The sequence below is a fragment of the Cnephaeus nilssonii genome, assembly GCF_951640355.1.
Source record: "Cnephaeus nilssonii genome assembly, chromosome: 1".
NCBI lineage: Eukaryota > Metazoa > Chordata > Mammalia > Chiroptera > Vespertilionidae > Cnephaeus > Cnephaeus nilssonii.
The window spans coordinates 89,395,002-89,408,936 of NC_137072.1; the positions used below are offsets into that span (position 1 = coordinate 89,395,002).

Below are 13,935 nucleotides of genomic sequence, written 5' to 3' on the forward strand. Positions count from 1 at the left end.
AACCAGTATCCAAGGGGAATAGTCTATTTTGATAACAGATGTTGTTTTTTCAGTATGGAGTACATAGCCCCAGGTCATAGAGTATTATAAATCATCTTTTAAGGAAATGATGTTCAAGAAGACAATTTTTATCTTTGTTAGTAATAAAAAGCTATATTATATATACTAATAACTACTATTGTTATTGAACACATTATGTTCTAGAGACAGGAACAAGTGATTTACATATGTTATTTCAGTTATTAAAACCTTTACCTCCGAGGATACATGGCTTGGGCAAAATCAAACAATTAAAAAGTGTTAGACTCAAATTCGAATTCCAGAATTCTTGGTTTTACACATCATGCTAAATCCAGATTGTGGCAATTTTCCTTTGTCTACAGTCTGTGTCAGCCCATTGTCAAGATGCCAAACACACCCATATACTAGTATTTGTTCCTGCACCAGTCTTCTTTAGGCCTAGGAAAGAATCTCAGTGTGGCCATTATCAGAAGCGAAGAGAAGCTACTACTTAATAAATACTTCTGTGAAAGACTCTCTGTGTTCATAGTCTCATATGAGCAGTTTCATTTGATCCCTATCAACAATCTTGCCTTATATGTATGGTTGCTGCTATGGAGGGGATAAGGAACTTGCCCAAGATCACACAGCTTTTAGGTGGCAGAGCATGAATAGGTCTGACTTACAGGAGAGCTTGTCTTTGATCCCAATTGCCGGTGGATGGTCTGCCTATCGTTACAGGTGACATGAATTATTTTTGTGCCTGTCATTTACCAGTATTCTTAACTCTCTGAAGGTACATTTCTTGCAACGTTTATGCTTTTTCTCCTCCTTTCCTTGCGGCTAAGTTCCCTCTTTTTAAAAGCTCACTTCTTTACTAAAAGGCCAATCAGATGATGGACTATAAAAAAAATTACAAAGACTAAAGCTTTTGTTCTCTGCACTGCCTGTCTTAACGGTGCCTGGGGGTAATATATCTTTGAAGAAACAAGTTTCTGGTAAGTAATTGGTATTTTTTGGTTTTGATTTGTTTTATTTGCCTGTAAGTAAACACTGCTTTCTGGTTTTGTTCTTCTTTTGTCTACATTTTTTTGTAGAGATGCATTATCTCACTGAAAATTTAAGATGTTTGTAAAAACAGGAGATATCATATCTGTATTTACTCTTTGATTATCAAAGCCTACCTTGCCTGTAAAATTGGTAATTATTTCTTCACACTTATTTACTTCATACCCACTAGGTCCTGTTACAGAAGTAAAAACTGACATATATGTCACCAGCTTTGGACCTGTTTCTGATGTTGAAATGGTAGGTAGTTAGAAAATTTAATGTGCTTTTTGAGATTTGAAGAAAAGAAACAGGAAAGAGGGCAATTAATATGTATTTTGCTGTCAATCACACAAAGTTAGAGCTAGAAAGTCAAAGAACAGCCTAATTAGGCTCAGAAGTTTATAAGAAGTAAAACATTGAATTTGCATTTTAGCTCTAACATTGGAGTTTTTGGCTTGGAGTCATTCTCAACAAAGAAAAGAACTTTCCTGTTACTGGTCTCCATGACACAACCTTGTATGTAGTATTTTTTTCCCTTAGAAAATTATTGAAGAGGAGAAAATTAGTGATTGCAATTAGTTTTGGTATGAAACTTTATATTGTAGTCCTAATTGCATTTAGTGTTCCATGTTGGCTCAATTGCTCATTCCCCATCCCCACCCACCCCTTCTCTCCCTTGCTTTCTCTCATGTTTAAAGAACTTAGAACACCAAGCACTAGTCAAGATGAATTCATCCATTCAATTGTGCTAATATTAAATATGTTTTGTTTCAAGGTCAAAAACTTTGACCACTTAACTTTTTTTTCTTGACTCTGGGCTCCTGGACTAAATTTAACCAGTTAACTGCCACATGTCCAAAACGGAAACCATCTCCACATCCCACGATATTTTGAATTTAATTTAAAAAATCAATTTGCAATGAATAGTATAAAAATAAATATATTACTCACAATTTGGATGCTCTTGAACATTTTCAGTTGAAAATTCTCACGAAAAAAATTATTTTAAAGCATCTATAGATGCTTATGGCATACAAAGGGTTAATAAATTTTATGAGCATAAAATTTATTCATATATTTTAATTTGTCTTAAAGACAACCTGACAATTTTATGGTTCATTGTGCAATGATATTTGTTACACAGTCACTAATTTTGCTACCCGGTCTAAAGTAAAGTACAACTATAATTACCTGGTGCTGGCAGTTTTATTATATTTACTAGAGGCCCGATGCATGAAATTCATGCAAGGGGCTCGGCCCTCACAGCCCCAGCTTCATCCAGAAGGATGTCCGGAAGGTTGTTTGGCTGTCTGGTCTAATTAGCATATTATACTTTTATTATTACAGATTATTATTTTTTAAAAATATTTTTATTGATTTTTTTAGAGAAAGAGAAGGGAGAAGGAGAGAGAGACTCATTGATGTGAGAGTGGAACATTGATAGGTTGCCTCCTTCACATCTCCTACTGGGGATGGAGCCCACAACCTGGGTATGTGCCCTGACTGGGAATTAACCCCCAACCCTTCAGGATAATGCCCAACCAAGTGAGCCACACCAGCCAGGGCTATAGTTATTATTTGTGAATGATTAATATGTATGGTAATTTATCTAATAAATGTATGGATACTAGTATAACATGCTTTAATTGTTGAGAATCTTTTTGTTCCATTGATTTAAGGAAATTTCTGCTGCTATTAATTTAGTTTTTATTTGGATAGTCTTTTATCTGAGTGGGAAAGAGGCTAGAATTTAATTCATTTTTTGTATATTTATTTGTAATCATCTGTGATTTGAATATGTCACAGGAATACACAATGGATGTGTTCTTCAGACAGACATGGATTGACAAAAGACTAAAATATGATGGTCCCATTGAAATTTTGAGATTGAACAACATGATGGTAACAAAAGTATGGACTCCTGATACTTTCTTCAGGAATGGAAAGAAATCTGTCTCACATAATATGACAGCCCCAAATAAGCTTTTTAGAATTATGAGAAATGGCACTATTTTATACACAATGAGGTAATCATTTTTTTTCCTTATTCCCTTTTCATCTTTATTCTCCCTCATTCTTTCCCTTCCTGCCTGTCTGCCTCCCTTTCTTCCTTCTTTCCTTCCTTTCTTTTAGGATTCTATAATTTTATTTTTAGAGAAAAAATTGATTCTAATTATATTTTCCCATCATAGACTCACCATAAGTGCGGAGTGTCCCATGAGATTGGTGGATTTCCCCATGGATGGTCATGCATGCCCTTTGAAATTTGGGAGTTGTAAGTTATAATAAAAATGTTGTTAGAGTTAATCATTATCTCATGTAAGTTGATAGCTATATATTTGCATAGTTTTACATAATCCTATATTTAAATTTTTGTCCATGACAACAACTGTACAAAATTTGACTTTTAGGAGGAGACTTGTTTGTTATCTAATATATTTAGGTAAAGAAGTCAAAACAATTATCTTTCCCCGCAAAACCAAAACCTTATTTCTGCAGATATCCTAGGTAGACTGACTGTGTCATAAATAATAGATTAATGGTCAGTGTGAAATTTAGGGCCTCTGAACTCCTTATGTTGGTGGTGTAACATAACAAGTTATAAATGATTTTGTTTGTTTTGTTTTGTTCTGTTACAAGCAGAGTCTTTTATGGCAGACTTGAAAGAAAAAGGCCAAAAATGGGTCAGGGCTTTTTGACATGACATAGGTTAGAATAATATAAGCAGCATTGTTAGTTTCAAAGTGGCTGAAGCATGACAAAAAGCATAGCAGGAGGTCAGTAATATAGTGCCTTTGGAGGGTTTAACAAAGGGATGTGGCATTCTTTGACTAACATTTCACAATTTCACTTTAGCTTTTCTATGGAGAATGGATTGTAGAGAGGCCAGAGAGTAAAAGCAGAGAAGATTTGGAGGCTGTTGTTTTAGTATAATCAAAGATTGAGATGGCTTAGAATCAGATGGTACTAGAGGAAAAGGTGTGAGATAGATGGATTTGGGATATAGTGTGGAAGTGAAAGCAAGAGGAAGAATAGGAAAGAATATAGGATTCTTTCCCCCTAAGTTCCTGTCTCTGAAATGGTAGCAAAATTTGATTGCCTCTTCTAATGTCTGCCTCGAATATTTGATTTAATCAGAATTTGCCAAAAATAGATGCTGGTTTTTACTATTGCTTCAGATTCTCAGTCGCACTGATTGTGAAACTTGCCTGCTGTATCATTGCTCATTGCTTAACTTAATGAGATCAGCAGTCACCATTCTTTTTATAACCTCTGGTAAGCACAATAGTCAGTGGGTGAACTTGAAGCTAAAGAGACTCGCTTGCTCCCTGCCCAGTGACTCAATGAGAGAAGATAAAAACAGAAAAATACTTAGACAGATAAGGTGATCTAACTGGGGCCAGAATTAAAATTCATTTGAGCTATGACAATTTATATTTCACCCAAATAGTTCTTATCTAGGGTTTTATCTTTCCCACCCAATTCCACCACCCCACTCCCCCATCCCCCTCCTGTTCTCATAGAAAGTACTCTACAGAGTGACTTGAACCTAGTTGGTAATCAATAAAGGCATGCGCAAAATAAAGAAATTACTCCTTGGAAGTTGATTTTTTCAGATTTGGAATTAAAAAGAGAGATACAGCTTTTGATTACCTTCACCCATTTCATGCAACCCCCCCCTCCCACACCCCCAACCTGGCCTCAAATATTAAATCATTAAGAAAAAGATTAGTCTAGCAAGATAGGCTAGCCCAGAGAAGGCTACCTGATTTAAAATATCAGGGGCAGGAACATAGTATTTGGACACTTGTAATGTATGAGTAAGCATGAATACACTCCAGGAGATCAATGTTGAGACATGACTATATACTGCTAAATGACAGCACAAGCCTCATCGTTTGTTTTGCAAAGTCATTTTTAAAGATAGTTTCCCTAGGTATCAACTCCTTTTGTAGAATTAAACAATCCCACCGAGGACCTACTGTGCTCTAGCCATTTTAGGAAGGTTTGTGGAGGGAAGTACACAATTTACCTGGGTTCTTTTGAACTTACTTGTGTGTGTGTGCCAGGCTATCTGTTCTGGGCAGACTGGTAAGCAAGCAGCTGGTCTCCATTTACATAGAACATCGAATAATAGAAAATGGGCTTAAATTGCTGCTGGGAGGGATTTGTTGAAGATGGAAGGGAAAATGTCCTGATTGTAAGAGTTTAAAGGTAGTGGAACTGGTTGTGTAATTATATTCCCTGAAGAGCTTTACAAACCGCATAGCCAGACAGCATGGGTATTGCCCAAAGGCAGAGTCTGGAATAGGTGCCTCCTGGAGAGCTCTCCCAACAGCAGGGTTTATTTTGTTTTTGTTGTATTATTACAGGCAGCCTTTTATACGTATCTAATTGGCAGAGTTGGATTAGGACAGAGGAGTTAATATTGGTCAAGCACTGGAAGTGAATCGGAATGGAAAGAAGTAGCAATTTGACTGCTTTTTGGGGGGTTTATTATTTCTGCTTTTCAACTGCTTATTAGTAGGGAAACATATCCAAGTGCATTGATGCAGATATAGCATTATAGTTGCTTTAGTTTTAGTCTCTCCTCCTTCAGTTTCTTTGGCATAAAATAAATATGCAAAAGCTGTTTATTTAATATCTACAGTGTTCTAAATCTTAAACATGTTTAAGTAAGCCATAATGACTATTGTTTTCATTTATTCCATCTTTCTTGAACAAGTGTTTACCATCAATCAGTGCTGAGGAGAAAGGAGTACGGACTCTAAACACATTCTGTGCTCTTATTCAGATGCTTACCCGAAGAGTGAGATGATTTATACCTGGACAAAAGGTCCCGAGAAATCAGTAGAAGTCCCAAAGGAATCTTCCAGCTTAGTTCAATATGACTTGATTGGGCAAACCGTATCAAGTGAAACCATCAAATCCATTACGGGTGAGATGTTTAATGATTAAAGTTAATAGCAATTGAGTTTTGTCCTAGCTTTTTAATGGAAATATCTAGTGGTGTTTTTTTTTGGGGGGGGGGACAACAAAAATATTCTAGGAATAGAGTTGATGCATAAATCATAGTTCAGAGTTTTTAAATTTATATTTATAATTTTAGCTTAAAATAAATTCCGAGTAATTGAGATGTGAGTTGGTTTTCTTATTCAGAAACAAAATTCAGTAATCAATTATATTAACATTATTTTCAACAGAATTCTGAGATAGAAAACCTGACCACTGATTTTTGGACACTGGTTTTTCCTGTTTTATTGATGCTTTCCCAAAATCTTTTTTATCATGCCCAATTTTGTGGTGCTGCTTTCCCTCTTTTTACCAATGTAAAAGCAAAATATAAAGCGTAGTTACAAAATACATTGAGGGTATATGTTAAAGCTGTCACATGGATAGATGGATGATTATTATTGGTGATTCTTGGTCTGTATTTGCTTTTAAAATGTGAATGGAAAGAATCATAGGATTTAGTCTTTATATTTAATGGGAAAAACTGCCTGATTATTGCTTGTTCTAAAACTATTGCCAGGAAAAGGTATTTTTGAAAACATTTATTTTATAGCCTGCAAGTGGAATTGAAAACAAGTGAGATTTGAGGATTATGAATCATCGGTTTCACAGTTTGAGAATGAGGCTACTGACTCCTAAATCTCTCTTAATATGTTCCTTTTAGATGTAACATTAAAAATTTATCAACTCAAGAAATCTTATGGTTTGTTTTCCTTATTAGCTTTTTAGATTTTTGTCTAAATGTCAATAAAATATTCCTGGACTTGGGAATGTTATATATGGCTCTATGTTATCTATGTCTCTTTTTACATATACGTATACATATTTATAACATTGAGAATATAGCTCTTGGGAATGTTATATATGGCTCTATGTTATCTATGTCTCTTTTTACATGTATAACATTGAGAAATACAGCTCTTTCCTAAAACTAGGGCAATAAGACAGCATACTAGTATGTATATATAAAATGTTTATCTGTGTATTTTAATTATTTTAAAATTTAAGGTTTAGGTGCATGTATTTTCATTTTCCAGTGATTTAAAGTTAGGTCTAAATTTTCTCTCAAAAGATGACGGAAATGAAATCTAATTGCTTTCATAGTACTAGACCTTTAAAATAGAAAGCACTATAAGAATTTTTTTTTAAAGTTATAGCTTACTTTCTTAAATTGCTTAATCACTGTGTAGAACAAAAGTGCTTTTCTACGTAATGATATACAATATCGTTTTCCCCCCAGTTAGGAACTGCATATTTCTCCACGTTTGTTTGCTGTGCACAGCAGATCTTTTCTTTTCTTTTTTTGCCTAGAATGCTTTTTGTTAGTCTGAAATATGGTTTGGAAGCCATTGAATAGCTGCAGGACCAATAATACTTTTTCGTTATGTTTTATTTGTAGGTGAATATGTTGTTATGACGGTATACTTCCATCTCAGACGGAAGATGGGTTATTTTATGATTCAGACGTACATTCCATGTATTATGACAGTGATTCTTTCACAAGTTTCATTCTGGATAAATAAGGAATCCGTTCCAGCGAGGACTGTATTTGGTAATTGAAATTCATTTCTTGTGTATTTTTATTCATATTATATTTGCTTATGATTTCATGGGAATAGTTTTTAGATATAATTTCTAAGAAAATATTAAACAGTAATATATCAGACTGTGCTGAGTAAAGAATCATATAAGCTTTCATTTCTTATCTAGCCAATACAAAGTAATAAAGCTTGAGGGGATATAGGCAGTTCATCCCTTTCTTTGGGGTCCATCAGTTTTCCCTTATTGAGAGCAGGCAAGTGAAGAGTGTGAATCTGGGTATAGTTTCACTTTTGGTGGTATTCTTGGGCTCCTAGCCTAATGCTATGTAATTGAATTAAAATTATATATAGGTGTTAAAATGAAATGCACTGGGAGCTTAAAATAAAACAAAAGGCATGCCTGAATGAATATGAAAGTCTAGAATCATTTGCCTTTTAATGAAGAGGAACAAAATGCAAATGGTTTAAATGCATTGAGTTGGAAGGTATTATATGCTTAGTTTATTAGCTCATTGTTATCGATCTACATTTTTTTAAAACACAACATATTTGTTTTGTTTTTAAGGTAGCTTTTATGTATTATATTCTAAACTATATGAAGTCCAGAACATAGCAGTTTTAAATTTTATAGCTGTTAAATAAATCTTTTATATATCAGCCATGCTTTTAAATAAAATTAGTTACGATATTTACCTGATTGAATATATTTCTTCATTATTTTTCTGTTGGTTGTGAGTAGTGGAAGCTTCATTCAGTAGTGATATTAGAAGGAAAAAAAAATCAGAATTTCTCTGGAATGGAGGAACAGTTCTCACAAGAGATACCAATCTCCCCCTGCCTTTTCTACATGGTAGAGTCAAAGCCCTAGTGTAATAGCCTTTATCACTGAGAGCTGAAGGGATGCTGGTGAGATGGAGCTAGGGAGGGGGCTGCGAGCTTTTCACCCCACTTCCCCATCCTTGTAGAAAACAAATGATGAGGTGTCATAGTTTCTTCAGTGGACTTGACTGTGAGGGTTTTCCATAGGCACTCCCCACCCACCCACACACCTTTAATCTTCGAAAAAGCATTGAAATCTTACTGGGGAAACTCCCAGAAGGGTTGTTAGGGGCCAGGGCATAACCTTAGAAAGGCAGTGAGCATGTATAATAACACAAAATACATAGAGTTGTGAGAATTAAAGAATAAGCACACATTGCAAGCGTTGAATACATTTTAACTATTAAAAATAGGTGTGGAGCATTATGCTAAGCGAAATAAGGCAGTCAGAGAAAGATAAATATCACATGATCTCACTCATTTATGGAATATAATGAACCACATAAACTGATGAACAAAAACAGATCCAGAGACAGAGAAGCATCGATCAGACAGCCAAACCTCAGAGGGAGGGAAGGAGAGGGTGGGGGTCAGGGGGAAAGATCAACCAAAGGAATTGTATGCATGCATATAAGCCTAACCAATGGACACAGACACCAGGGGGGTGAAGGCATGAGTGGGGAGGGGAGGGTGGAGGGGCAATAGGAGGATAAGGACACATATGTAAGACCTTAATCCATACAGAAAAATAAGAAAGAAAAAGTAAAAAAATAGGTGTGGAAGAGAGAAAGCAACAAATCTAAGTTTTGGACTACAATAGTAGTCCAAACTGCAATCTGCCACTTATTTTCTCCACCCATAAAATTGTGACAATACATCTCTTCTTCACAGACTAATGAGAATTTAGATTTACATGCAATGCTCATTACATACAGGGTGTATGGAGCCCTTAGAACATCTTAGTTACTCTCTCCCATACTTCTCTTATGTAGGGGAGGTTAATTTTGTTCTGACTTGATTTCCTTGACTTTTAATTGTTTTTAAAGAAAACATCGTTCTATTGTGTATTTACAGGCACTCTGCTAAGTTATCTCATTTATTTCATTTAGTGCTCACACTAACCAGAGAGGCAGCCTGACCTGGTAGGAAGTATGTGAAGCTGATCACCGTATAAGTCCCTTAACTCATCCTAGTATAAATAATATTAATATTCCAGGAACTATCATCATTGAAAATAAAATCACTTGTGCACATATTATTTTCATTTTTTATTGTCCTAAAGAACTTCTAGAACAGAAAAGACTGACCCATTGTTGGTGCTTCTGATGAAGAGGTCATGGTGTCATAGGGCAGACTCTCTGGATCCAGAAGCCTAGGTTCTAACCCACGGTCTACCACGTATTAGCTGTGAACCTTCCATGAGTTACTTCTGCCTGTTTCCTCATGTGTCAAAACAGGATGAAATCCTGAGGGCTGCCATGTGGATTAAATGAGTTAATTTAGATAAAGCACGTGGAACAATGCCTACCTGACAGTAAATATTATTTGAGTATAATTTATTATTATGGCAACCATGCTGCCACCTACCTCATTTGAGAATCACTACTTGATACTACAATGTGAATGTTCTCTGTATTTCATTGTTATTGTTTGATAGCTTTTGAACGCTTTCTTGGTTGGCTACAAACTGGTAGCCACTATTCTGTCCAGTATATCCCCAATTAATAAAAACGTTCAGTGCTGTGGGGAGTGATAGCATTGTTCACAGCTGCACCCACCCAACACTTCCTCTCCAGAGAAGATCCTGTAAGGAAATTAATTAGCATACAGTAAAGATAATGGTAATTCTATTAATAATGATTATAAGATTTGCCATATACTGATGGGGGCATCTTATTTCATCTTTATAATAACTCAGTGAGTAGGCTTTATTAATATTTATGAATAAGAAAAATGACTCAGAGCAATGAAGAAACTTGTATGAAGTCACCTACTTAAAAGTGATGGACCCAAGACAATATCTCTCTAACTTTGGAAACTCTGCCATTTCTACTCTGACATTCTGCCTTTACAGTGGGTATGTGAAGCTGAGCACCAGATCAGTTCCTTAACTTCTCCTAGTAAAAATAATATTAATATTTCAGGAACTATCATGGGGACTTGTGGAAAATTCCAGAGCTGCTGAGTGGAGATTGTATGGATATGAGCTGAAAATACTTTGTGGGTAGCCTTTTCAATTTAATATGTGACATTTGCCTCTGTCTTGTGCTCATGTGCCAAGATATTTTTTGGTTTTGACTGACCAGCTAAATTATGCCCAACAAGTATGTCTTCAAAAACCTAAAATATGTCAAAATGGTAATAATTAGACTATTCAGGGAGGCTCTGGGATGGTATTTTTCTAAGAAAGTTAAGTTTTAAGTATTTGGGGGGCATTAGCAATCTATTTCATTTGAGAGTTAGGTAAAAAATTCCGGGCTTGTATTTATCTTCCCTTATTTTCCTTTTTGCTCAAGAAGAAAATTTGCTGGGTCAGGTATTTATTAGAGATAATTCAAAAAAAACACACAACAACAACAAAACAACAACAACACACAAATAAAACCAATCCGTGTAAATATGAGAAGTAGAGTGAGCTAAATCTCTTCAAAGGCCTTCTATCTCCAAAGTTGTATGCCTTTAAGTTTTCTAATTATTCCAGTATAGTAAAACATTAAGCCTGGATAAATGCCAACTGGCATATCTAAGTCATTACCAGTTCATTTTTCTAGGAGTGAGCTGCCAGAATTTTGCTCTTGTGTATAGCCTTAGCCTACTCATACACGTCTTCTCCCAGCTCCTGGACCAGCCAGTGCAGTGCATATTCAGCATTCTAAAAACAGGGACTGGCATCCATACTTGAATGTGTCAAAAATATTCTATCGTTTATTGAAATGTTTTCAAGGGTAAATGCCAGCTAAGCCATTGAAACAGATGCGCTGTCTTCCTAGATACAGCAAAAGCATGGCTTCTGATCTGAAGAGTTGGCTTCTGTTTCTTATTCTGTTGGTGTTTACTTAACCAATTGCTTCACCTAAAGCAGGTGGGAGAAGCACATCCCTGTCATGCTGGGAGTTCTTTAAATTTGAACTTCTGGCAGAGAGCACTTTTTAAAATCTAAAGAGATGGACACTTCAAATATTCAATTGTTTATGCCAACTACTATCCTAATTTTACCACCAGTCATATAATATGAACCATTATTTGGAGGGCTCCTCCACAAACTTGAAAATCAAGTTGACTTGAAATAATGAAATAGAATTAGAAAGTGGCCACATATCCAACATTTTTTTTTTTGTACTGATAGCCATAGTATCATCTACATCATGAACTTGATGATTTACCCCTTAACAATCAGAAAGTAATTTTTGGATTCATGGCTCAATAATTGCATTAGTATTTGGCGTGCTCAACATTAATAAGGTAATTTCTTCCTACGGCAGCAGGAGAAGAGGAAGAACACTACTTTTGGTCCTCAGGATAAATTGTTTTATTCCCCCCCCCGCCTAAAAAAAATGTTCAAAGCAACATGAGGAATTCTAAGTTGCTTATATTTGATTTTATTGTTTAGGGTATTTTTGTTGTTGTTGTTACATTATGATCTCTGTAGAATTTTATGAGTTCTGGGTAGTATTCTTATTAAGCTGTACTCTTCATATTTTATTTCCTACTGCTTTCAGCGTAATTTCTATGATGTTAGAGGAAATATACCTAAGAAAGTTGTTGAATTTTCTAGAACATTTAATGAGCCATTAAACGTAAAGTATTATGAATAAGAAGAAAAACTAATTTTTCTTCAAACTTTGTAGCTAAAATTTTTCAAAACTAATTTAGGATTTATTCAATGCATCTCCCAGCCAGCATGGAAATGATGCCAATTTTCTGAGATTTAAAAAGGAGGCCTTAACTTTGTAAGGTCTTTTTCTGAAACAAAGTCCAGTAAATTCATAATACTGCATTTTCATAGAGATTTATGTTTGACCAAAAAACACATTTTAAAATCTATTTTATACTAATAAAGTGCTAAAAATATCACAAAATGTTTTTAAAAAGGGAATACAACCAAATTCTCCAATTCCATTCACTGTATAGTTTATGGATTGTTTTAAGATCTATAGTTCATATACTGCACAGTGCTCTAATTTTTCATGTTCTAAACATTGACAATTCAGAAGGGACTGGAGAGAAAATGGATTGATGAGGAGCTGAAAAAAATGAGTTTGTATTTACTGTGCATTTATCATGTGCTTGGCACTATGTAATATGGTAAATCCTGGAGCAATATTAGACACGTTCGCTCTCACAGCGGCTACATCCAATAAAGTTGGAACAACTAAAAAACAATACAAGGCAGATATAATTAAATGCTGATCTGAGAAGACAAGATAATTTCTCCCCAAATAAAAATACTATTATTCCCTTATTGTTGTATGAGGCTCATAATCTCTTCAATTTAACATATATAGTTTGGCTCTCTGCAAGGATAGGCATGGATTGGAATGTATAGTTTAGATGCCTCTGTCATCATCATTGTTGTCATCATTATCATCATCCCCAAACAACTAGGCATGTCAATTAAGGAGCAATTGTACACAATATATAAAATGGGTTTAGTAAATCCCCAGAGAAATTTCCAAGCTTAACTAGATAATATAGGCTAGATATAAAGATAGACAATGATAAAGAAAGGGACAACTGTACAAATATTAACATCCTTAAACAATTCATTTCTTTGTAGTTCCAGTGGCAAGTGGAATTTTTCCATTGAGAATAGGGACTAACCTTTTTCCATACTGAGGAAAAGGCTCTCCTGGGGGTGATATGCTTTAGGAGCCTACTGATGGAAGGGAAGTACCTCTGTTCTTGTTGCAAATATTTTCCTCCCACCCATAAATTGGTGGGTAGTAGATGTCTAATATTTTTAATACCAAAATGTTCTATAAGTCTATTTTGTCAGGAATATACAGCTATTGTTTTATATAAATTGTCTTTCACAACTAGTAAATTTATTATTTTAATTCAATAGGTAATATTCAGTTTTAAAGATTATAAGGATCTACAATTTGTGTTTTTCTGGTAGTGAGTCTCAATAGCAGTGGACCATGCCTACCCCAGAAAATGCCCCAATATTCCATGCTACCAATTTGCTACTCCTGGTTGAGAATCAGTGCTTCAATGAGTAGCACTTCCTAGTAGGTGTGTGTGTGGAGTTTCTCAGGCATGTTGGCTCAGATACAATGTTACACTAGGTGCCTTATATACTTTTAATCAATATGGCAAACCCAATAGGTAAGTATCAAGTGACTTTTCATAACTTAATCAAAGTCACACTGGGCCAACAATGGAAAAGCCCATTCTAATTCCAATGAACCACTAGGATTAGTCTCTTCCATCAAAGATGATTTGATTGAATTATAAAGTTTGTTACCCACCATCCACCCTACCCACCAGATCACTAGGTTTTTGTTTTGTT

General features: G+C 35.1%; 1 protein-coding gene across 1 annotated transcript in view; it reads left to right on the plus strand.

Annotated features, from left to right (window-relative positions):
- The window catches only part of GABRA4 (gamma-aminobutyric acid type A receptor subunit alpha4), a gene marked incomplete at both ends in the record, with an annotated part of 65,672 nt that overhangs the window by 13,784 nt on the left and 37,953 nt on the right, over positions 1–13,935 (plus strand). The window contains 5 exons of the mRNA XM_079775797.1: positions 1,241–1,308; positions 2,857–3,077; positions 3,243–3,325; positions 5,846–5,989; positions 7,463–7,615. Of these exons, the coding sequence (XP_079631923.1) occupies positions 1,241–1,308; positions 2,857–3,077; positions 3,243–3,325; positions 5,846–5,989; positions 7,463–7,615 (669 nt within the window). The remainder of the gene's footprint in view (positions 1–1,240; positions 1,309–2,856; positions 3,078–3,242; positions 3,326–5,845; positions 5,990–7,462; positions 7,616–13,935) is intronic.